This window comes from Octopus sinensis, linkage group LG2 (genome assembly GCF_006345805.1).
Source record: "Octopus sinensis linkage group LG2, ASM634580v1, whole genome shotgun sequence".
Classification (NCBI taxonomy): domain Eukaryota; kingdom Metazoa; phylum Mollusca; class Cephalopoda; order Octopoda; family Octopodidae; genus Octopus; species Octopus sinensis.
In genome coordinates, this window is record NC_042998.1 from 42,131,615 (window position 1) to 42,158,954 (window position 27,340).

The window sequence follows — 27,340 nt, forward strand, 5'->3', positions numbered from 1 at the left end:
TTTTTTCTATCAGTTTCTATCACTTAATTGCTATCAAAAGCATCTACAACCACCACCGCCATCACTGCTACTACCTTCCAACACTGTCATCACTACCACCACCACCACCACCACCTCCACAACTACCTTTATCACTACAACCACCATTACAACACAAAGGAAAAAAAAAGGAAAAACAAAAATACTCTTACTATTTCTATTTAGCCACAAAATCCTGTGGTCTACCACATGTTCCCTGTTTACACTGAATGTTGTAAAGGAAATATATGGTTCATTTATTTTGTTGTATAATTTCACTTTTAATTAAATAATTTAAAACAAAAATAAATGAAAATTTCCGTTATGTTCTAAACCCATAAAAAAAAGCAAAAAAAAAGAGGCGAAAAAAAAGAAGAAAAATAACTAAAACGACAAAAAAAAAAGATAACTTCTTTTAAGTATCTCAGACCTTTCTCCCTTCCACTTCATAACATAAAAGCTTTTAAATTTCTGTTATATCATTTCTGTTGAGTTAGTTTTCGTTTCATCCTGCAAAAAAGCTGTTACCAATGCACTGAGGTTGATGCTATTTAGTAATTTACTGGATGTCACCAGGTACTTTGTTATCACTGGTACTACTTATATTTCTCAATTTCACACCCCACTCTTGATAACTGTGTGGCTGTACAAACTTTACTAGGGAACCAGCAGGTATAAGAAATTTTAGTGATGTAGAAAGACTAGTAAGTAAAAGCAGCCCACCTTTGTCCATTGAATCTGTTTACAGATGAAATCTATTACAACTGCCCAAATACCAAAACTCTAATTCCTTTTCCTATTTCTAATTGCGAACGCCTTATATATTAGTAAAATTAATATGAGTGATAAAAAGGAGAGAGAGGGAGAGAGAATGTATATGTGTGTGAGAGAGAGGGTGAGTGTATGTGTATATGTGTGTAAGAGAGAGGAGGTCTATAAAGAGAGACAGAAAGACAGGGAGAATCCTCATAATATTTTCCACATAAACTTTTATTGCATGCTATCTGCAGGTTCTTGTTAAAATTTAAATCTTTTATGTCATTGTTGTTCTTCAAATCTTCAAATTTATGGAAGTTTGTTAATATATCATTGTTAAATCAATAAAACATAATTCATTATCAGAAGCATTTTTTTCCTTAACCAGTTCAAAGACAAATAACAGACTCTAGTTGTGATGAAGCAGTATCTACTGTATTCAAATAGACATTTGGTTGATATCATTTTTAATTTGGATACATTGTAGAAGTCACCTCAGGTCTGAGAAAGAAACATAATTTTGAATTTTATCTGACCTATTTGTTGGGTTATCATTCAAAGAGTCTCCTTGGGGGCAAAACCACCAATTCCTCATGGCCTTTAGGATAGGATAAATCCTTATCATTGCTCTATACACATCATTAGTTTAGAATGAAACCTGACCATTATCAATATTTGATATTAGGTTACTGATGTATTTTTTCTTTCCCTCTTTCTTTTTTCTCTCACATACTCATACATACTTTCTCTCTCTCTCTCTCACTCTGTCTATCTACCTGTCCATTTCATGTTCTAGAGTATGTGAGTGTGCGTATTTGTATGTATATGAGTATATATATATATATATATATATATATATATATATATATATACAAGTGTGTGTGTGTGCTTGTGTTTAAGTATGTCTGTGTGTGTGTGTGTGTGTGTGTATATATATATATACATAAATATATGTATACATATATAAATATATATATATTTACATATACACATATATATATGTATACATATATAAATATATATTTATATGTTTATTTATATATATATATATATATATATATATATATATATATATATATATATATACATGCATATTTATATATATATATATATATATATATATATATATATATACATATACACATATATATGTATGTATATATGTGATTGTGTGTGAGTTTATTTATCTCCATGTCTCTTTATAATCACCAGTATAAACTGGTGTTATATCCCTTTATTTCAGGGCATAAAGTAGTAATTTGATTAAATATAGATAGACAAAATGAGTACCAGACTGAAATAAATTCAGGGATTGCTATAATTGACTAAAACTCTTGCAGGATGTGCTCCAGTAACCAGTGAAAGAATGAAAGATTCTCAGGTATATCTGTTGTGATTGTCATTGTTTTTTATGTCAATTTTTCCATAATAGTGTAGTTTGGATGGGACGTTTTTCTATGGTAATGTTTTACAGCCAGATGCCCTTCCCTTTTTCTTACCTCTTACCAACGTGATGTACCTATTCTAAAAACAAGAGATATATATGTGTGTGTGAGTAATTGCATTTGTGTGTGCCTATGTGTATATATATATATATATATATATATATATATATATATATATATATTATTGATTGATGCAGGTATGTGAACTTACATGCTGGACTTTAAGTTTCTGTTTCAACAATTTGATGATCGTTACACATCTTCAACCATGCAATGATCACCAAATCTTTAACACAGAAACTTAATCATATATATTATATGTACATCCCCATGTCAGTATAACTCAGTAAATATAGCCCTCTGGCGGGGTCTACCTCTTTTGCCATCACACATGGTTTGCCAATATATATATATATATATATATAGATGTGTGTAAGAGAGAGAGAGAGAGAGAACAAACCAGACAGTTTGTTCATAAGTTATTTACTTACGTTATTTAGAAAAAATTCTCTTATTTAGAGTTCATTCTGAATAACGTAACTAAATAATATAGTTCTCCTTTTATTTCTTTTTTCTATATTTACTCTGTTATCTTTTGGACAATGGAGACCAGTGAAAGGATACTCGGACTATGATAAGAGTTCTTGCACTTTGCTGTTTTGATGTATACATATCCACATGGAGTTCTGAATACTGGTTGTATGTCATGTAATTTATATTTAAATCCAGCTGTTCATATGTATATGTGTATGTGTGTGTCTGTGTAAATGTATGCATGTATGTCATCACCTCTTAATGCCAGCATGGAAAATTGATGTGTTAAACATATTAATGATACATATACACACAAATGCACATATATGTATAAATGTGGAATGTATGTGCATATATATATATATATACACGTATATACATATATATACACATATATTATGTGTGTGTGTGTTCCTTTCTGTGGAAGAGCGTAAGCTCAAAATGTTAAAGACTTTTTGACTTCCCGATCGTTATACTAATACATCTGTTTGTTGTCTACACCACCTGGCTTCTTTTGTTTTTTGTGAATTCTTCCTCCCTCCCTCCTTATCTCTCTCTCTCTATATATATATATATATGTTTACATATATGTATATATATATATTATATGATGATATATATCTATATATATTATATTACATATATCTGTGATTCTTACAGAACTAGTTTTGTAGCATTCTTGGAGAATTCACAAATAATTTCGCTGTAAATTTTCTAGGAATACAACACAGAACTAATCCTATAAGTGTCACTTATCATTAATTTTCTCTCCACTTATTGTATACCTTACTATAATTGTGGTTCCTTCCATTTCTATCAGAATCACTGACTACAATTTTATGAGAAGTTTGCTTCTCAACCTCATGGTTTCTTGTTTGGTTCACTGCACAGCACCTGAGATAAGTGCTCCTATAACTCTGGGCCAACTAATACCTTGCGAGTGAATTTGATAGACTGCTGGAAGTTTATTGTGTGTTTGTGCTTGAACATGTATGAATACTGATATTCCATGATTGCCACTGCATGGGTGAGATGGTGAGGTTGACATTCCTACCAGTTATTCTCTGGTTTGGAGACCTCTGGAATAAAAGAAATCCCTCTTTTGTAAAACAGGTAAAGGTTGTTAACAAGAAGAGCATCTGGCCTTAAAATCCTGCCTCAACACCCTGTCAAACCCATGCTAGCATGGAAAAACAGATGTTAAACAAATGGCCAAATACATATATTAGCAAATATATATGTAAAATACACTACACATACACCAAATAAATGTCCCTTAACAAAGGCAGCTTTTAATAGTATATTACTGTTTAAATGCTGGGATAGTAATACAAGTATGCAAGTACACATTGTCAAATCACATCATCTTGTAAGTGCTCATACATTTTGGCATGTGTGTATGTATTTATGTTTGATTGGCTCTATAATTTATTTCCTGATACGAGTTTTATTCATATCATATATTTTCTTAACTGGTAATAGCTGACATAATGAAAGGCATATCTTGACATAAACTCCGATGTGGTGGTATCTTTGACATTTTGATTATTGTGATACATTTGACTTTACTGTTATTGTTACTCCAAACAATTATTGTGGTATTGAAGGTTCAGCTACTATTGTGACATGTTACAATTATTATATCAATATATTTAACTTCAGATTCTTAAATGCAGTTCTTTAGAATAATAATAACAATAATCTTTGCTACTTTCAATGTATTTTCAGGGAATATATTTACATCTAATGCCTGAATTCTAAAAAGGAAATATGCTATATATCATTGTTTTAGAAGTGATCTATACTCAACTTATAATACTGAAATATTTTTATCTTCTATCTTTCCTGTTTGAAACCTAATGATACATTTCACTTCATTATTTGATGTATCCTAGAATTTTTACTTAATTTTATTACGACAGTATATTAGACTTGACTCTTTTTTAGACATAATACCTTTTACCAGCATGTGACATCTGTATTAACAGAATAGTCCATTTGGATTTTTATATATTAATGTTAATTCTGCTTAACAAGGAAAGAAATGATTTATGCATATATTGTAAGACTAATTTAAAATGTTATCATAATGACAAGTATATATTTGATATTTGTAAGTTACAGTTAGTAATTTAATGACAAATTTCTGAAAATTCATATTTCCTTATGTGGCAACATACTAACCATACAATATCATTTAATATTGGAATTTTTAATGACAACAAGCTTCTATAATCAATATTAAAAAAAAATGACTCATTGACCTATTTGAAATAGTCAGCGATAAATAGTTCAGTTGACATTGATAATTTCATATTTATGTATGAAATGAAATAATAATAAATAGGTTTATTTATTTATTTGAGTTCAAGCAATTTTGAACATAATTTATAGTATATTAATTGCCCTGAAGGATAAGGCATTTTAATTGTCATTCACGTTTAGTTATCTATGAATATTTATATTATGTCAAATAATTTGCAAGGAAAACATTCAATTTACTACCTATAAAGTCAACATTTTGTAGTTTTACTGATTTACTTGCTAAATTCTTCACTAAGCATTAATTTTGTTGCAATGATACCAATACACAGGGCAGGAAGTACTGTATATTCCATTATTTACTCCACACATTAAAGATGTTTTTCAAACAGTAAACAAACTTCTTTCTCTTATACATTACAATAAAACACAAAAATTCCAATTTGCATGATTTCTCATCATGTTTCTCCACCTCTTTCTCTCTCTCTCTCTCTCTCTTCTTAGAACACTATAACAGTAATTCTTACTTTAATGCAAATTTAAGTAAATACCTGATACTCTATTAATTAATATTTAACAGCTTAAATTTAAACTCCATTGTTGAGAAGCTCTGAATCACTGTTTAACTGCTGAGTTCAAGCAATTTTGAACATTTGCCAAATTTTACTACAATTAATTCATTTGAAAACATAATAAAACGATCAAGAAACATAATTGCTAGATATGTCCAAAGAAGTTTAAGTTGTGGTAGTTGTGGTATAACTGGAACTTATTTGTTCATTTTCCACAATAACCTGATGATTTTAGGCTGATTATAACAAAACTATAAATATATAAAATAAAATGCTGCATTTTTCCTTTTTTTCCCTCCCTTCACTAATATAATTTCCCTATGTAAAGGTTGGTGTATTTTAGGATATAGAGATTTTGAAACTGGGTAGATGTGCATCAGTGTAATTGTGTATGAATTTGTATTTTGGATGGTGGGCAGTTTGTATTCTGCTGGTATATGTATATATGTTTAATGTTGGTTCCTTTTATTCTTTTCTTTTTCTACACCTAAATTCTTGAAAATGGACATTACTAAAAAAACAATGAAATACCCTTTCAAAGTGATGAAAAATAAGTCTACAAAAAAAAAAAAAAGAAAAAAACTGCACCAACATTTTTACTATATAATATTAATGTTATTTGGGGATTGCTATAAAAAAATATTGCCTCAAGAATATTTTGATGTTTTTTTCTACTTGCAAAAGGTTTTAAAAATTGAAACCACATAAAACCCAACAAATTCTGAATAAAGTGCCTGTAATGTAATTCCTTATCAGTCATTATTTGGACTTCAGGCAAGTCATCGTCTTCTACCACATCATACCCCCTCTGCCTCCTTTGTACGGTAGATATAGCTGAATTGGTTCCTGGAAAAATAATCTGCATTGTTCTAAGGTGCCTAGCCCGTCTCTCTCTTATCTTCAGCTTCTTATATTCACATCAACTTCCTGTCTCTAAAAGCTATACAGTTTCTGAGTTGATCGGTATTGCTAATAGGAGACTATTCGTTACATTTTAACCTGACAAATTAGGCTTAAAGATCACATTGTGGATTGTTTCAATCCCAGTATCCAGAAATGGATGATGTTGATGCTGCAAATAAGCTGACACTGAATATGGGCCAGTGTCTACTGCTGTCAATATAGACAGAAGACATCACTGAGTCTCTCGACTAAGACACGAATATGTCGATTGGGCCGGTTTTCTATTTTAGAGCTTTCTTCATCTCCTACCGCCACCTCTTTCCGTTTGTCTTTCTTGTTTATCTCCCTTTCTCTCACGTTTATTTCTCTTTATTCTTTCCTGTTTAACTCCCCTTTTCCCTTACAACCTGTCACAAATGGCTTGTAAATAAAAGTTTAATTTCAAATTGATATTTTGTTTTTTTCCTTTTACTGCCAATCACTTTTTCTCCATTCATTTTCTCTCCTATTTACTACATTACAGTAAAAGTGGAGATGAAACTGACTCTCTAATAGCATCTTAGCCATTAGTATAAAGCTAAAATCTAAATATTTTGATAGGACATAGAATAACTATCACTCAATCTTACATCAAGTTGATATAATTTATAGGTAAAACCTATCAAAGACTGGATAACTTCTAAAACAAGTTCTGAAAGCATTGAAGTAAATACAATCAACAAGGACTGCCATGTGAAGTATAAAAAAATTTTTTTAACAAATCTCAATTGGGACACTATACAATTGTATAAAGTCATTTAAAATGATTTACAAAGGCAGAGGAGGAGGACTGTGGTGGCATAAGACAAGTGAGGAGGATGGATGATGATACTTGGATTTTGTAGGTCTTTTGCATTCATAGCAATGTAATGCATGAAATATGTTCTGACTGGCCTAAAGGAGCACAGATCAAGAGATGAAAATAATAAATAGAAGCAACAACTGATGGCTTCAACATGAGAAATGCCTATGGTGTATTTGATTTTAAAAAGTAGTACTATCTGAGCAGACAAACTTTAAGCATCAATTACTAGTTTGGAAAAAAAAAATATTGCAGCTAATCTAAGTGATGTTAAGTTTTATGCATACAAATATTTAAATACATGAATATAAATGTTAGAGATTTATGCAGGTTACAAAAAAAAAACCCAAAAAAAACATTGTATTTAATTAAGAACCCAACCAATGTGCCAAATTGCTGGCCAACTTTTACAAGTTGCACTAAACATCTCTCATTTTTTATATCCTTAGTAATTTGTAACTATAGAGAAAACGCATAAGTATTGTAGGAAGGGGATTCAATTTGACTGGTACTTTTCTTTTTAATTGACCCAGGCAGATTTGAACTCAGAATTTAAAGGGACTTAACCAAATACTACAATTGTGGTGATATATTGATTTTGACGTCCACTGCCCTTATTTTGATATTAATAATGAAATTTCTATTATACCATTTATTTATTCCATTAATAACACAAAATAAAAGCCAGAAAAAAAAAATTCTTGATAGAAACTGAAAATACATTCATTATGCTATCTAGGGCTGTGAAGTCAGTAAAAATATACCAACTCTGACTGACATACCACATTAATATTTTCTACTTCATAGATATTAATTTATCATCAAATCAGAATTAAGGGCTTTTATGAAAGATCTGGAAGAAGCAATTCTGTTTCTAAGAACAAGATGTTAGTAAATTCTGGATTTAATTTTTGATTTAATCTTATTCCTTAGATACAAGATATAACATATTTAGTCAGGATAAACTTTACACTCATTTCAGTTTTATATTAAAAACATAAATTTATTTCTTTTAAAATGATCATTTGTTAAGTTGTTTTACATATTCAGTCTTTTAGTTTTAACTTTGATGTAGTTTGTAACTATTATATCCTTTATAACTCTCTGATAAAAACAATTTAAAAAAAAAATTTTGCAAGTTTTATCTAATGCATAATTGTAACTTAACGGCATTGCTACAGCCTGTGCAGTCAACCAATATACCATTAGTCCAATTGCAAATAAGAATCAGAGTTGGATATTTTGTGTTATGAATCCACAACCCTGATGTCATCAGAATTCACAAAAATGTTCAAGACAATACACTTTACCATTTATACTTTTTGGATATTAAAACTATTCATTGAATTTAGTGTAACCTGCTTCAGTAATGGAACAGCTTACATATTAGGAACTTCTGCTCCTATGAATACCCCATAAATGAACAACTATACTGAATATGTATTTGTAAGAATTACATTCATCTGACTGTAAATGAATTATAAAATATTCATATTATGTCACAGTTTCACCAATTTCATAATTGCTTTAGGACACAATACAAAATTATGCTCTTACAATATATTAAAGATGTTTGTTATGTGTTAATATAAAGCATTAAATCTAATTAGTAATGATTATTTGATAAGAGTTTAGTGATACAGCTTTTTAGTAGCCATTCCTCTTTTGTTTAAGCTACTACATATTGTTAAGCTGTAAGAATGTAATGCATTTCAAACAAGACAAAAATTCAAATTATAGTGGTTACTATCAAAAGAAAAGACAAATATTTCAATCGTAAATTTGATTTATTTTGCAAATAATTTTTCCAAAATTCTTCCTTAGTAATGATTCATCTTTAATAATATTTGTACAAATGTTCTGTAATGGTCAGAAAGACCCGATAGCTTAAGAGCTGTCTGGCATTCAGGAAGAATATATGACATTAAAAAATAATGGAGAAAAAAAAAAAAAAATTCTGCACAAGGTAGCCGCCAATGTGATGTTTCTGGTTAAAGTTCTGATACTTTATTTCGGGACTTGTACCATGCTTTACTTATTGTTCGTTTCATTTCATCATCACCTTCATCATATATGTTCTTTAATATGTCCATGATGCCTTCACTTGGATCTTTGTCATCATCAAGAGTTGGTTTCCTGAAATGAGAAATATTGTAATTTTTGTTAAGTGCAGTTATTTCATACATTCCAGAAATGCAGAGTAATCTCGTCTTTTGAATCATAAAAAAGGAGAAATATCTTCTAAAAATGTAAAGTGGATTTGTTCATCTATTAGTTTGAAATTCCACTTTAGAATTTGGTTTCGTTGATATATTTCCAATGTCTGTATTTGATTTGGTAAATATACTTTATTGAAATATTTAAATGCAGAAGCAAGGAAATGATATTTGTTTCATGGGTTGTTACTGAAAAACGTGATTGAGAGGCAGAAGTAGAGTACCAAGTTAAGCCTTGCATAATTGTTATGACCCTGTATGTTTTGAGTTAATATCCCACCTTGTGCCAAAGCAAGAAATAGTTATTAGTAAGGACAACAGTGTTGCATTGAATACCATTGAGTAATCAGTCCTGTCTGAGCTCTCCACTCCCCAAACACCAAGTTCCTTTCATCCTTCTGGGATCACTAACATAATTACCAGTGAAATACTTATGTTGCTGGGTGTTGGACCTGATGACAGACATGTCAACCATCTCAATTATAGAACTGTGTGGCATTGTTCCATCATTAAGTATCACTGGGGCCACTGCTTTTCACAGAAATAATGTGCTATCAGAGTTAACCTGTAAATGCAAGCAGTCTTGAGAAGATTCATTTGAGATAACCACAGTCAATTATTTGAAAGAATCCTCAGGGATATCAGTAACAATTGACTAATTTAAACCCAGTACTTAATGGTACTCTATGAATCTTAAAAGAATGAAAACAAGGTTGACATTGGCATTGAGGCAGATAAAAATCAACATCATCTCCCAACAATTTAGAGCATAATCTTATTGTAAATATTAAATTTTAGTTAACTCCAAGTCTAAAAATGAGGGTATATTATTGATTATGTTTGGTTTACCGTAAAGTATTTTTATTTAGATCAAGAATAAAAAATATCTTGGTGAAGCAGCAGGAAATTTTCGACATGAAAAGATGTGAGTGGGGTGTACTAAATCATAATCTTGAGTTTTAAAGAGTAAAAAATAAGCATCAAATAATTCTTGCTTAAATGTCAAAGGAAATGTCAAAGGGAGAACAATGAAGATGAGAGTAATGCTCTTGAAAATTTCATATTTAGAAAAGAAGAAAAATCGTCTTTATGGTGAGACAACATCACAAGGTCTCCAAATTTTATGCATTTGTTGTATATTTAATAAAGGATAACTTTTCTTTAAAAAAATTTAATGTTTTATCAAAGCTGTAAACATGTTAATCACTTCCGTGCTAATTGATATCACAGCCCTAAATTGGCTTCTTTTGTTCATTCTTATTTCCTTGCATAAAAGAAATACTTATTTCAAATTCTAAAAAATAGATGTCTCAAATACATATCTACATGCATATAATATATATATATATATATATTTATATATATATTACCACACAAATATATAATAATTCAAGCATAATCAAACAACACATACACATTACTTTCTTGTTATAAAATGCAGCCAAAATTTTGCCTCAAGGAGATAGCTTGATTCCTGGCATCACCAAGTACTAGCTGTATTACACTATTTCTCAATTGATTATATGTAATAACCAAACAAAGTTCTTTTAAGAGCTCACATCAGACTTTAAAACAGTTCTTTTAAGAACTTCACCTGTCAAACCTTCCTTATGTGCAATATCAACTAAGAACTTTACATTCCAGGATTAATCAGCACAATTTTAATGTTACCAATCACATTTCTTATAAGAATTGTACAACTTCTAACTTTATAAAGCACAAGTCAAACTTTATAAACACTGTTCTTGTGAATAAATATTATATCTTTTGTAATCCTGACTTGTCATTATCTCAACTATCAAACTGGGAAAACAATCTTTTCTTAAACACATTCAAACACACAAGTCATTAGCCTGGAATTACAAATTTACTATCAATATCTCTAAGAAAACAAACACCATTAGGCAAATTAAAAATTTAAAAACTATGATATGCTCTAATACTAAGATAGCACAAATGAAATTTTAAAAAAATGATTAAGTCAGTATCAAAAAAATATGCAAAACTAATGACTAATAGGAAATTAACTTTTCATTCAAGATTATAATTGTCAAATTAAATGACATTTGCTTTTTCAATACAGTTTTCCATACTAACAGTTCAATATTTATCAGCATAGTACAGAATGTTATATAATTCCTCATAACAACAATATGATTAAGAGATGTGCATTTTTACCTGTATTAAAAAATAAATCAGGATCTTTCCAGAATCAATTAAGCACTTGCAGGTATATCACAGTACAAACATTGCTAAAACTTAACTTACTTTATTTTTTCTTTCTTTTTATCTAATGAAACTTCTGAAACATGATCCCAGGTGATCTGATTCTTCTTCATTAACATCAACACTAGGGAATCAGTCTTAATCTGGAAAGAAAAAAAACCCCAAATAGACCATAATTGAAATAAATTAATATAACCTAGAAAAATTTATGAAAAACAAGATAACTAAGCAATCTACAGTTAGAAATGATAAATAGATTAAACGCAATTGTTCTAATACCATGTGAGGTCAAAGTAAAAAAAAATCGATTTGTTAAGCACTGGATGATATAGCAACCTAAATTTTCTCCATATTTTCTATATACTAAAAAAATCCCAACTAACCATCTGCTTTTGTAGCTTGATATGATATTCATTTTATTCCTTTATTGCTACAGAGGTGGTTTGTAAAAGAAAAAAAAAAGATTTTTTCATTCAAGACAATAAATATCACAACCTAAAAGTGTAGTTATGCTCTTAAAAATAATTTATAAATTAGGAGAGCTATACATTGAAAATATGTGCTTCTTGAACCATGTTGAATTCATAGTTATGCAAGAAAATAGAAAGTTTAAACACTGAGCTTTTACATTTAAGAGTTTTAGCAGAATATTTAAAAGTAAAAAAAGTACTGGGGTCAATTTGCTAGGCTAAAACCCTTCAAGGTGGTGCTCCAGCATAGCCACCGTTCAATGAGTGACATGAATAAAAGATATATATATATATATATATATTATATATATATATATATATACACACACATATATATATATATTCAGGCATGGTTGTGTGGATAAGTTTGCTTTGCTTTCAGATTCAATCCCACTGTATCATACTTTGGACAAGTGACTCACATCATAACCCTCAGATTTACTAATGCTTAGTGAGTAGAATTTGGTAGGCTGAAGCTGTGTAGAAACCCCCCACTCTCTCTCTCATATATATATACATACACACACACACACATACTTGGGGCCAATTACATTCAGTACTCTTGACCATCAGTCTGCACTCCCGTAGTGCATGATATCACTCCATTTCACTGTTTGCCATCATACTTGTCTCCTTTTCTCTCCAGCATCCTGGTTCTTTGTCAACATCCCTTCCTGGATCATATGTACCTATCTCAATATACTGAGTACTCCTACCACGTTCATACCTCACATTCTGCAAAGAGATTGGTGAATGAACAAATATGTGGGGCCCTGAGATTCCTTTAATGCCATTGCAGACATGACAATTTTTGTGCTGTAAAGATCCTCTTCGGTCATGAATGACCATAGGAATTGCACCTAGAATGTTACCCTCCAAGACAAATCTGGGCATGATTGTTTATGGAAGAGCTGCAGCCGCCCATGCATAACAATCTCCCCTTTCCACACCACCAATGTTAGCCCAAGGGAAAGGCAAAGGCCTAAACAGCTTGGCACCAGTGACGTTGCAACTCATTTCTACAGCTGAGTGAACTGGAGCAACATGAAATAAAGTGTTCTGCTCAAGAATACAACACAGAGACTTGTCTGGGAATTGAACTGATGATTGTGACCTCAACACCCTACCCGCTGAACCAGGTGCCTTCACATGCACCTTTTGTGCTGTGTGTGTGTGTGTGTGTGTGTATAAAAAAGGAAAAGGAATCGAGCCAGAGTACATTGTGTTAAGCATAAGGTTGTAAATGAGAGCAACCAGGTATAGAAACCAAGTCACGCCAAAATCAAACAAGTGAGAGATATTGGTCCTCCAACCTGCCTAGGTGAGCAACACTTGAAGGTGAAGACCCTAAACTGTGGCACCCCATCCAAGCCTTGCCAGCAAGGAAAGCAAAAGTAAAACATTTACACTCAATTGGTGTTGAAACAGAAGAGTTGTAGTACTGAATAGAAAGCCTTGAAGTATCTGTTTTGGCTTTGTGTGATCCGAGTTCAAATCCTGCTTCCTACATCAGCAAAACAGTTCCTTTAGGACTTGACAAAAACAGCTACAAGTTTAAGCAAGTGTTCAAGTATTTCAGCTCATCTTGCTTAATGCCAGCATACCAGCTTGTAGGAGAAAATGCAACCAATAAATGCCAGTGTTCACTAAGTGTGAAATAAATGAAACAATGACCATAGAAAAACAACAATGAAATAACTGAAAAACGAAAATCAAATGGAAGCTATGTGTTATGATTAGTGAAGTAAAGCATCAGTATTTAACTAACCTTGAAGGAACTGTCTGATGGTATGATGGAGCCGGCCAACTTCTTCACTTTGAAATGGTAATTTTTGTTATCAAGATTTGAAACAGTTAAATCCAAAGATCTGTCAATAGAATTACAAATCTAATTAAATATTTTCTCAAGAAACACTTCATTCATTTTTTTTTTATATATTTTTAAATATAATAGCAATGGTTAGATTCATGTTATCACTTTGGCAATGGAGTCTACAATTGCTTCTAGACTGAAGAATATGGACCCCACCTTGTAAAATAAAGGATTAGGCTTAAAAATTATTTGCAAACTACTTGAATCTGAATAGGCATAAAAAAAAAAGATCATGTCTGTGCCTCCCTCTCTATATAATTGAAATTATACTTAAGTATCAACCATCAAAATTTGAAGGTAATTTTCTCATTAATGCAAATTTGGTCAACATATAGTAAAATTGCATCACCATAAATTTCTTTTCACAATGTAAAAATGTGTGTGTGCATATATGAAATTATGTATTCTCAAGAAATCAAACTATTCGCACAGCATATTAAATGACATATAATCCATATTTATATTTGGTAAGATATTGTTTACATCAAAATTTTATAGAATTTTGGGGAAGAAGTTATCAGTAAGTATCTATTTGTATGTCTTAAAACATTTGCTTTTGTGCACAAGGAAACTAACAGTATATCGTGCATTTGCAAAGTGAAACACCATAGGGTTTAGAGTTAGTGGTTGACCTATCGTTTTGTTTACCAATCATCTATATTAAAATCAATAAATTACATTTTACTTGTGCTTACTTAACTTGGCCTACAACTACCTATTAAAACTATTCATTCTAGTCATCAGCTGAGAGAACTTCTTTATAGAGTCTTAACCTGCAAGAAATAGCAGCCAAATTTTCCTGAAATTACATTAAAAAATGTAAACACCATCTCTTTCAAACTATCTATCTATAATTAAGCCAATACTTTGCAATATCTCAGTTGATGAGTCTGACTTAAGTAATTTCCCCTATGTCTTTTTCCCATAATTCACAGAATTTTTTGAAACCAAATTGAATGGATTTCAAGTTTTCAACACTATTAGAAATATAAACAGGTTTTAGATCACATTTTTTTTCCAGATATTAAGTAGATAATTAAAATGATTTATCTTACTTTGCAATGTTTCAATTACTTAACCCTTTCGTTACTATATTTCTAACCAAAATACATGCCTTATGAGAATTAAATTCTAAAATAATCATGAATTTAGACTAGTTTCATTAAACATTTTTATTTATCAACATATTGTGATTTTTGGAACACAACTGAAGAAAAGGTTCTTAATTCTATTGGATAACTTTTGTCTCAAAGTGACTCTACAGGTAAATACAGGTAAATTCAGCAAAATATAAAAATATTAAAATTTTGTTTAAACATCACCATAGAAAATGAGTCATCAGCTAATATTCAATTGGGTATGCAACAAAATTTTAATATAGAAGTATTGTGCACATCACTAGATTATCATTTATATTTAATGCTCATGTTTACTATATATCAAACCAGGTATTGCCACCATTTATTAACCGGTCTACCAACTGGATAATAACTCATTTCGTTCAGCCAATCTACACTGACCATATAATCGAGGTTCACAAACGGGGTGCTACTTTCATCTACACGTGGTTGTGCACGGGTAGATAGAAAATTTATCTGCCTCTTATCTCTGTATGCGGCCGCTAGTAGATTTCCTTTCTGCTGTTGGATTATTTCACCTCTTCTTTTTTTTTTTTAATTTTGCCTTTTTTTTATATCCAACAGCAGCCCTTTTCTACTAGCAATTACTGTAGCACACATATATGTTGTTACAGCTTCTAAATCCAACACAAGTTTGACTGAACTAAAAAAAAAATAATGGTCAAAAATTATTATACGGCCCTAGTTATGGTATGGAAGTGATAAATTCCAAACCACAATGTACCCTAGGCCATGCTGACTAATATCATTGTCCCTTTTCCCAGTATAAAACTAAACCCACAGCAGTACCCAGTACTTACTTCACAAATTTTCCAAACTTTGATCCTCCACTTTGTGGGCTTTCCTGGCTTATATTGTTGGAAGTGTACCCTTCCTTTATACTCCACCATTCCCTCATTGACGGATAGGTATCTATCAGGATTGTAGAGTGTTCTATATGTGTTTTGAACACAGTCGATGAGGGGTCTTATTTTAAATAAGGGATCAAAGTTTGTTTTTCCACATACTGGGGAACTACAAGTGTCTCTCACGTGTAAATACTGATTCAATTTCACAAATCATGTCTCTGACATAATACTGGAAATACTGATTGCTCCTGTAATTTGTAATTCTGGGTAATTGTCTTATAATATTTATGGCAAAAAATGCCTGTATTTCTTCTATGCTTGTGGGAAACCACAAGCTATCTTTTTTTTCAGTTTGTTTACATTCTACATAACAGTTTGTTTCCGCAGTAATTGCTTCAAACAAGCTTACTGGAAAAAATAAGGAAAAAAAGTCTAACAGTTATGCTTCCTGAGAAAGACTATGAGTAGATCCAGTCTCCTCAGAAAAATAGTTGATGGAAATATTTTTTAACTTCTTACATAGTGAAACTAATAAAAATGAAACAATTGAAAGTGAAACCATATAATAGTGAAACTATTATATCACATTACAATAGAGATATTGCTATCACTGTTGCTATCATCGCTTTCAGTTTCTTCAGAATCACTGCTTTCAGTTTTGGATACAGAAATATATGATTCATATACATACATCATGTGCTTTTGTAGTTCACTCATACTTTTGCTTGATTTCTCAATATCTTCTTTTGAAAAGCCCTCTAATACAGAATCACTCCTATCCATTTTTAAAGTTGAAAAAAAATCGCCACAGAAAAAATGTGGAAAAACATCCCCCAAAATTTACGGAGATCAGATATCATATCAATGTTGGATACTATAACTTGACTATTTACGAAGTGAAATCACATGTTTCCACAAATGTACTAATGAGATTTGTGCTGAAATTCACATTGCTTGGCCGGCTATGGGTGGGTTTGTTGTTTGAGCCAAAAGATTTTTCAGCTGGCTGTGGCTGGGTTGCTATCGAAAGGGTTAAGAGTGTAAAAAAAAGTTCAACTTACGTTTCTTGAAAATCACATTTTATGTTTTCTTTAGATAACTGTTGAATATTTTTAAGATCAATATATATTTTCATGTATTTATTAGACTGATCCCAAGCTGAAAGAAAAATATGTAAATATTAGACCAAAAGTTTTAAGTAATTTAAAAGAAAATAGACAAGATCACAATATATCAAAATCCTAAGAAGCTGTTAGAATCATTAGCACACTGGGCAAAATGCTCAGCAGCATTTCATCTGTCTGAGGACATCAACTTTGCTGTTCATCCAAATCCCAGGCAAATTGAGAGTAGTCTATTTATGTTGGGGGCACGGAATTTCGAGGAAAAAAATTATAAGTAAAAGAGTCCTAAATCAAAGAGAGCACACAAGTCAAATTTGGTGAAATTCGGTTGAATATTGTAGGAGTAGAAGTGGTTCACATAACACACACAGAAGACAACTTTGCGTACCATTGCATAGACGTGGTGGGTTCAAATCCTAGGCGAATTGAGTCATCTATTTATGTTGGGGGTGTGGAATTTTAAGGAAAAAATTATAAGAAAAAGCATCCTAAATCAAAAAGAGCACACATGTCAAATTTGGTGAAATTCAGTTGAAAATTGTAGTAGAAGTGATTCACATAACACACAGACAGACAACTTGCCTTTTAATATATAAGACAGATGGAAGCCCAAGATGATTTCAGCAGGATTTAAACTTAAAGAGCTAGAACTAAAACAACTCTAACAATCATGCTATTAAAAAAACTTTTTCTCTTATTTTCATTGTAAGACTGAAGATAGAATTTTTCTTAATGTACTGAGTAGGGTACTTAAACACCTAAGTCAAGTGTCATCTGATACAATAGGATGTACAATAGCAATGTCTTCTGCTTTTATTTATTTATTTATTTTGGCTTAAGTAGTAACAGTACATAAGCTAAGTAAAAGAATCAAAATTTAGTAATTGCTATAATAGATACATGACTGAAGATCCTACAAATCCCTAAAGATTTCAATAACGGTATGTAGAAGTATGACTATGAAATGAATGTACACATACACTACATTAACCCTTTCGTTACCAACCCGGCTGAAACCGGCTCTGGCTCTAAGTACAAATGTCTTGTTTTCATAAGTTTTGAATTAAAACCTTCCACCTAACCTTAGTCACAATTTATGTTCCTAAAATTAGCTGAATGATAACTAAGTTATTTTACTAAATTCTTTGTTATATTTAAAGTAATTGAAAGGAACATAGATTATATCAAAATAAATACAGTAACGAAATGGTTAAGAATTAAATGTCAGCATAAAAATTAAAAAGCCAAAGTGAAATATTCCAAAAGATTTATGATATTTATTATTGACTATCTAATTATATACCTTTCTATTAAGCACTCTGAAACATTGAAACATTAAATCTTACAAATTTAAGCTGTTTGATTTGGCTCATAGATAGCAACAAAGCTTGAAACAAAATATTTGGGTAAATAGACATATTTAGTAAATGTCATTATGGTAACCCTAACCCAAGAATAAAAATGATGGTGATAATGTCATTATAAAAAAAAAAAACTCACCATAGGTACTTAATTCAACAGTGACACAACGGCTTTGAGTATTTGTAGCCGCTTTCTCACTTGCACATGCTTTCGCTTTCATGGCAGAAAGTTCTGATTGTAGTTTCAACAATTCTTTCTGAAGAATATTTTTTACATATGGTCTTTCAGCTTTCTCTGTAAGTATTACCATCTCTTCAACATCCTTTTGAACCTGCCAAAAATTAAAAACAAATAGTTATTAGTTCCTCTTAGCTGGATGATTAGAACTGGATGTGGATACAGGAACAGAACTACAGTTAGAAAGGGATGTTGTACTGATTTCTCTTTCTGAAATTATTACCATTCTTTCTGTAAAGAATGGTGAGACTTGGGCTCTATCTGTAGTAAATCACTGGAGGTTGGGAAGTGAGATTTGAAACGGAGTTGGATGGTTTGACAGGAGCTGGCAAGTTGCAAGGCCACGTTGGGCTTCAATATCAACTATGGGACAGTTTCTATGGCTAGATGAACTTCCTAACATCAAGCAATTTACAGAGTGTACTGCATGCTTTTCTCATGTTACTGGCACAACAGAAGAACAAGGAGAGGGAAAGAAAAAGCTCCCACTACAAAATGGGGAGTATTTGAGAGGAGAAGGTGGTTATAAGTTGGATGTTAAAAGGCTAAGGTAAGCACAGGTATCTAGCTATAGAGGAGATATATGGCTACCTGCTATTATTTATGAAGGTGGGTGAAGGTGCAATGAAAGGAAATACTAATATAGAGAGGTATAAATTGAGAGATATAAATAGTTTCAGTTAAGAGAATACATCAGAAAGTTGTAGAATGATGTGAAAGGTGTCAGAGTGGAGGAGAGGGAGATAAGGAGGTACATGAGGAAGCTATAGTAAGGGGCATGATGAAAGGGCATTGAGAATGGGGAAAGATCTGTATTTAGAGAAGAGAGAAATTAGTGGCTAAAAGCACAAAAGAAGGTGATAGATGGAAATGGTGTGGGCAAGGAAACCTGTTAAACTAATCCTAGCATGGAACAACAGACATAAAAATGCTGATTTCAGCAACTGATGTTATGTGATTTTGAATGAGTCATTTTACTATTGCATTTACTCTTTTACTTATTTCAGTCATTTGACTGTGGCCATGCTAGAGCACCACCTTTAGTCGAGCAAATCGACCCCAGGACTTATTCTTTGTAAGCCTAGTACTTATTCTATTGGTCTCTTTTGCCAAACTGCTAATTTATGGCGATGTAAACACACCCTACACAAACACACACACATATATATATATATATACACATATATACGACCAGCTTCTTTCAGTTTCCGTCTACCAAATCCACTCACAAGGCTTTGGTCGGCAGGAGGCTATAGTAGAAGACACTTACCAAGGTGCCACGCAGTGGGACTGAACCCGGAGCCATGTGGTTCATATACAAGCTACTTACCACACAGCCACACCTACACCTATCCACATGGCCACTCCTATGCCTATTTGTTAAATTCTTGTAGTCTTAGTGATTTTTCATTCCACTTTGTGAGATGGGCAGTACCTACAACCAACTGCTCTTGCGTTCCTAGTGCACTGGCTATGTCACGGTAAGTACTTGCCTCAAGTTATGTAATGAAATGAGATTATTTTTCGATAAAAGATCATTCCATGGAAGTGAGTGTTTCCAGTAGCTTTTAATGACTAGCTTTAGTAAAATATATATCTAGCATTTTTTTAATGTATTTGAATGATCTAAATTTGAGCATAAAAGGGAGATCCATAACAATTTTTATCCCTTTAGCATTCAGACTTCCTTGCCAAATATATTGCTTATTTATTCACATTGTTTTGAATTAATCACGCATCATCTTGTAACTTCAAGATTTTAATGGTATGTTTGTATATTTTTAGAATGACATTGTAAAGTAGCTATGAGAGGTCAGTTTTAACATAAAACAGGTAGAATATTTGGGCTGGATATGGCCAGATTAAATGCTGAAGAGATAAAGTTGAAATGGAAGCCATGATTATAGAAATAAACTCATGTTCTGAACAGTTACAGTGTGTTTGAATTGTTTGTTGACTTTCTTGTAATGTCCAATGAAATGAGAAACTTTTACACTTGCAAAGCTTAACTCTTTGGCATTTAATCTGGCCTAAATATTCTACCTGTTTGATGTTCAAACTGACTAGATCCAATCTTTCACACTTACTCTACAATGTCATGTCAAAAATATACACACAACTGAAATCTTGACAAAGTTATCATCATCATCATCATTTAACATCCGCCTTCCATGGGTCTGAATGCTAAAGGACTGAAGAGCAGCATAGGGGTTTTTTCTTCTTCCAGAGACCAATAGCAATTGGATTAGTGATTAATCTACTACATATGTAGAAATCTGTGGGTGTGTTTGTTTGTGGTGTTGTTATTTAACTCTCTTACATGGTTTTATCAATTTTGATGAAACTTGATACGTGAGTAGAACTCATGTCTGGAAAACTAGTGACATACTTAGATTGTTGAAAAAAGATCGATAATAGGGCCCCTGGAAGGGGTGCTTATATCTACTACATGTAGCAAATATACTATTTTTAAACATGCAAGGGAAATAACCCATTCACTCATGAAAGGGATCCTTATATATAGCCAAGGGAAATAACCCATTCATCTTCGTAAATTGTTTCGTATAAATCAAATTGAGTATGCTTATTTCTTAGTATTTGAACTATTTGAGTTATTTTCGCAAATTATCCAGTACAACACTTAAACAAATAAATAGTATTTTCCTAAACAATAGATCCACTTATTTCGGTTAGTGACTTATTCATGAATATACCAACACTAGCGCTGCTACAAAAACATTTTTCAGAGTTATTTACTTTGAATTGTTATTATCTCATATCTGATTAGCCTCTTATTACTTAACATGCTTCATGATTTTAGTATACATATCTTATTAGTATTTCCTCCTAAGTTCTAAATACTCTGGGAACATATTAAAGCCCTTTTCGGGGTTACTTTATTCGAATTCTTACTATCGGGTAATTAATTTCATGTTATTACATAACTGACTTCACAATTTGGGTATTCATAACTTATTGGGAATTCCTAAAAACAAGTTACTGTGTAAGGCAGTTCAGTATTCTCAATAAAGGCACAAAAATCGTTTTAAGGGCTACATACTTTGTATTGTTATTACTGGATTAGTAAAACAATTATAAGAACAGAACCAAGAGATACGCCCTGCTTTCCCAGGAATTATCGGGTACATCAGCAAGTTTCATATAAATGTAAAATATTTTACTTCAACTCAAGTTCTGTCATTTCATTTAGATCAAGTTTCATTTAGTATGACTTAGCAGATATCTGGTTACACTTTTAGGCACAGGTATAGCTGAGTGGTTAAGAACCTTGCTTCACAATCATGTGGCTTTGGGTTCAGATTCACTGCATGACACTTTGGGCAAGTGTCTTCTACTATAGCCCTGGGCTGACCTAAACCTTGTGAGTGGATTTGGTTGATGGAAACTGAAAGATGCCTGTCATATATGTACATACATGCGTGCGTCTTTGACAACCAGTGTTGGTTTGTTTACACCCCTGTAACTTGACAGTTTCACAAAAGAGACCAATAGAATAAGAACCAGGCTTAAATAAGTAATGGGGTTGATTTGTTTGGCTAAACCCTTGAAGGCAGTGCCCTAGCATAGCCGTAGTCCAATGACTAAAACAAAAGTAAAAGATATGAATACCTGGAATTGGTATCCGAAGTAATGAAATATTTAATGCTATTCCCAATATTTATATGAGCAAGCTTTCTTTCAGATATTTAACATAAAATCCAAATATAGAAAGAGGATGAATGTAGAACCTGATCTCTGCTTAAAACTGACAACCATTGCACTAGACATCCACAAAGCAGCACCAACTACTCTCTTAAACAAGTGCTTGATTATTGCCATTTATTTAATTAGATCTTTCAATTGAGATTAAACTAGGAAAACAAGCCTCTTATTAATTAATAAAATGAGATTGTTAGATTTTTCAAAACCTGGGGGTCCACATGACAATCTGTTTCAATATAAGAGGTCCTAAAAAGTGAAAAAATTGGGAACCACAGTTTTAAAGTAAAATACTTAAAGATTAAAAAAATGTCTAAAGTGTGTCCGTAGAGATGCAATGCTGTTTTTGTGGAACCTGGATTAGTATATCACTTTCTAGTAACAGAGCCAAAAGGGGAGGAAGAGCTGAGGTGATGAGAGTCAGGGGGAAAATAAATGATGATGAGAGTCAAAACAATTGAAGGATGAAAGCATAGTACCAAGTGATTTTGATGGGAAGAGTAAAGCAGGTCTCATTTTGGAAGCAACAGGTCAGGTAATGCTTAACAGTGATTTTGAAACTGGTCTTCCAAGAATGTAAATTACTGAATAATTCATAACCTGATGCTACTTTTGTCTTTTTAAAGAAATGATAGTCCAAATTTCTCCCAACGTTGAATAATGTATTTCAAGTGCCAACGCATGAAACTCTTGACCCTTGAGTTACTCTGTTGTTTCTGCTAGATATTAATAAAAATATACATATACTCATATTTTGAGTTCTAGTTTACCTGTTTGCATTACTATATCTGGTATTCAAATACTGAATAAGACATGACTATCCTCATAATAATTTTCTTTTAGAATTCGGAGAAAAGCTAGGCCTTGTTTCACTTTCATTTCTTTCACTTTAGAAAAGGTATTTCCTATTTCTGGATTTGAAGCCATTTTTTTTTTATCAAAAAAGAGCAGACTAATACATTGTTCAGATTGCATGAAAATATACGTATCTTTATTTTTTTGCTTCTAAAATTTTTAACTTTAGAAGAAAAAGTACAGAATCATTATCTTCAATGTTTAAAACAAAAATCCAAAGAAAATGTCGAACTTTCGAAACTGCTAATTTTATTAATTATACAGACAGGCTCCTTTTATTATGGTAATTTTCTGGGTTTAATAACTATTTTAATAGTTACAAATTTTTTGTCATTGATTATTATTATTCCCCACTCCTTATTTCGATCATTTTTATAATGATTAAAAATTCTAAACAGAATTTTTTTTACAGAATTCATTCGTGGTAGCGTTATTAGAAACCATTGACATTTGACTGCTACTTCTCATTAAAAAAAATTTTTTTTTGAAATTTCCACTTCAGTAAAATAATGATTGTTTCAAATTTAGACATAAATTGATTTTATCAACCTCAAAAGGATATAAAGCAAGGTTATTTGCCATATTTGCCATATCAAAGACTATGTTTTGCTTTATATATTTTACATTTCAGAAATGTAAATGTTATGTCTTGTGTGTATTTGATATAAACAGCTATCAATCTCTCGAGACAGAAAATTAGAGTACCTGTTCTCGGACAAATCCGAAGAGGGGAAATCAAAACATAGACAATATTTTTCAGATCTGACGAGTAAAACAAAATATTTTCCTGTCGACAAAGAGATAAAAACGTGTACAGTTCACAGCAAATTTCATAATTTAAAAATTGTCGTTGTTATACTGGTATTGAAAATAAAAGTTCAGTATGTTCATACATGAGTGTAGCTAATTAGTGTAGCTATGTGGATAAATTATTGAATAATGAAAGTATTATAGTTCTTCGTTTATTTCCAAGAAATTTGCATTTTAATTTCACTTTCTACGTGTCAATGCTTAAGGTCCGTAAAAAACGCCTGGTACTTGTCTATTGTCGTGGTCCCTCACACCACCACCGCTGCCGCGTAATTCAAAGTTGTTCATTTTGATATGTCTCAAGAGACATGATGGACTTTTAAATGGAGATTGAGAAAAATTGTTTCAATTAGAAAAGCAACATTTCTAGAAAATAGTAAATTGAAGTGTGAACACAGCACCTTACAGAGTATAAGTATATGACATTTATTTTTAAAATTTAACTTCATTTGTTTTATATTCTAAATAATTTGCAATTTCAAAAAATATATTAATTTTGCGTTTTTTAATTTGATAAATTCTACGGAATAATTTTGAGCGTTTTTTGATAAATTCTACGGAAAGAATTTAGTGCGAAAAATTTATACATTTATACACAAAGACCTGTTGAGGCAAGCGAAGTTGATATCGAACCTCATCCCACGACAGGCACCCATGCCAAACCCCTTTGCTTGCGAAGACATGTTGGGGCAAGTGTGACACCCGGCAAATGCCAGGACCCCTGGACTGGTGGTACGTAAAAAGCACTATCCGAATCGTGGCCGATGCCAGAGCCGCCTCGACTGGCACCAATCCGACCGTGGCCGTTGCCAGCCTCGCCTGGCACCTGTGCGGGTGGCATGTAAAAAGCACCCACTACACTCTCGGAGTGGTTGGCGTTAGGAAGGGCATCCAGCTGTAGAAACATTGCCAGATAAGACTGGAGTCTGGTGCAGCCTTCTGGCTTCCCAGATCCCCGGTCGAACCGTCCAACCCATGCTGGCATGGAGAACGGACGTTAAACGATGATGAGGATGAGAAGAAATTAATTCATTAAGTTTACCAAATTATATACGTCTGTAAAAAAAAAAAAGTTTCACAAATTATATACGTTCGCGTTTGTGTAAAAAAAATTATTAACCAAGTTTTATAAATTATTTACTTTGTTCAAAAAATATTATTAATATTAATTAATTTTCAAGAATTATTTAATTTATATAATTAATTCATTTATCTGTAAATCCGCGAGGAAAGCGACTATGTAATTTTTTTGTGTAAAATTGAAAATGTTATATACACACACACACACACACATATATTTTTAGTGAAATCCAACACCTTTTTTTTTAGGGGGGGGGGGGTTAACGCGCATGCGCGAATTCTGCACTGCGCATGCGCAAGTCACCTCGTAGGATCTCGAGTATCGAGTACCTACGTCTGGCGCGCGCGCGAATTCGCGTGTGCGAAACCGGGACCACGACAATAGACAAGTACCAAACGCCCCTTGCACGATAAAAAACTCACACCCAGCGTTAATTATTTTACCTTGAAATAAATATTTTATACCTAGTAAAAATTTGTGTTTAATATCTCTCTATAACAATTGTTTTCAGGTGAACTTCCTTGTCATACAATGATTAAACAGTTTTTCTTTTACTATTCATACAAAGAAAGAATAAATCATTTTCAGAGGATAACTAAATTCCATTAAAAACGCGACCCTTTCCAATGTATGAACATCAAATGCTGTTGCCATCAGATTAAAAATTGCAACGAAAAGAGTGATGGCGGTCAAAAGAGTGGTAAAACCTTTCAAGAAGCATTTTTGTTTCTTGGGATAAATCGAAGAAATAGTGAGTTACAAACCAAACATCTCACTTGAAAGCAGTAAAGCCTGCATATCGATCAAGTGACTGCAATATATTCTAGAATTTGGTAAAACTATCAAGGCAATGAATATCAATGTTAAGTTTTACTTTGTCACATTCATAATTTATTTTCAATCTGTCAGATCCCTTGTTACACACAAGTCACATTTTATTCTAGCAACAGAACCCCTTTCGGGGTTCACAAACTGTTTTATTCATACAAGCCATCACTAGCTCTTAAGCATATATGAACATAGTGAATTTTACACAGAGCATTGACACTTCTTTTTAAAATTTTAATAAAAGAAAAATTCATATCACGATGTAATAAGTGTAGGAAATAAACTCGTGTTAGGTGTGTGCGTGTACGAATTGTTTCTGTAGATCTTTCTAGAGAATGAAACAAGAAAAAAAAATTACGGGTAAAAACATCCCAAGAACAGTTAAACACCTAATGAATTAGCTCTAAATGTTTTTGTAACAAAATACCCCAAAAGAATCAATTATTTTATTAAACAACTAATATAAATAGACTAACGTGAGACGATGATAAAAATCATACAAAAATGAAAGTAAACGTAAGTGTATCAGGAAATTTGAACGAGATTCAGTATTTTATGAGATATTCAAGCATTAACAGAATATAAATTCAAAGTCAGAATTTTTTTTTAAATCTTAAATATGTAAAAGCAAACTGGTGAAATCATTTCTCTACTTACATCTTCTAGTTTTCTCGACATTGTAAATTATAAGAGGGATACTGACTACACAACGTTAATGTGACTTCGATTTCGGTAGGTGCGAGTTTGATAATGGTAATAGTTTTAGAAGAGAGCTCTACGCACAAGGGAACTAATAACTAACGGAAGTGCATTTATTCATTGTCACAAGTTTGCTCAAACACACATGACATGCATCAGTAAATTTTGTTTGTCATACCTATACAAGTGTGTCGCCTTCCTGAATTTGTTTCCTCATAACTTTCAGAAAAATGGATATTTTTAAATGAAATTTTCGACAAATACCTTTCGAAATTTAATGTGGTGGTGGGGAACTGGTGGTTGCACACTCATCACAATTTTCAAAATTTCAAGTTTCATTTTGTAAATATATATGTGTCAGTATGTATGTGTGCACGGCCACCAATTTTTTTCTACATTAAATTCCGACGTAATTGTAATCTACACCATCTGAAAGTATTTGTGGAAAATTTCATTAGAAAATATCCATTTTCTGAAAGTTATGAGGAAACAAAATCAGGGGGAAACACTTGTACACTTGT

The 27,340-nt window shown here is 32.0% G+C and overlaps 1 protein-coding gene across 1 annotated transcript; it reads right to left on the reverse strand.

Annotated features, from left to right (window-relative positions):
* Positions 1-9,099: 9,099 nt before the first annotated feature.
* Positions 9,100-26,928, reverse strand: LOC115232492 (calcyclin-binding protein). The gene is made up of 6 exons (XM_029802393.2): positions 26,778-26,928; positions 18,728-18,920; positions 17,165-17,261; positions 14,012-14,111; positions 11,816-11,916; positions 9,100-9,467 (listed from the first exon to the last, which is right to left on the reverse strand). Exons 1-6 carry the CDS (start codon positions 26,796-26,798, stop codon positions 9,323-9,325), a joined length of 657 nt encoding a protein of 218 aa, XP_029658253.1. The 5' UTR covers positions 26,799-26,928; the 3' UTR covers positions 9,100-9,322.
* Positions 26,929-27,340: the final 412 nt, after the last annotated feature.

Coding starts and splice junctions, on each gene's coding strand:
- LOC115232492 (XM_029802393.2), bottom strand. CDS start 26,798: ATGTCGAGAAAACTAGAAGAT. Junction 11,917..14,011: donor CATCAGACAGTTCCTTCAAG/GTTAGTTAAATA, acceptor TTTTCTTTCCAG/ATTAAGACTGATTCCCTAGT. Junction 9,468..11,815: donor AAAAAGAAAGAAAAAATAAA/GTAAGTTAAGTT, acceptor TTCTCATTTCAG/GAAACCAACTCTTGATGATG.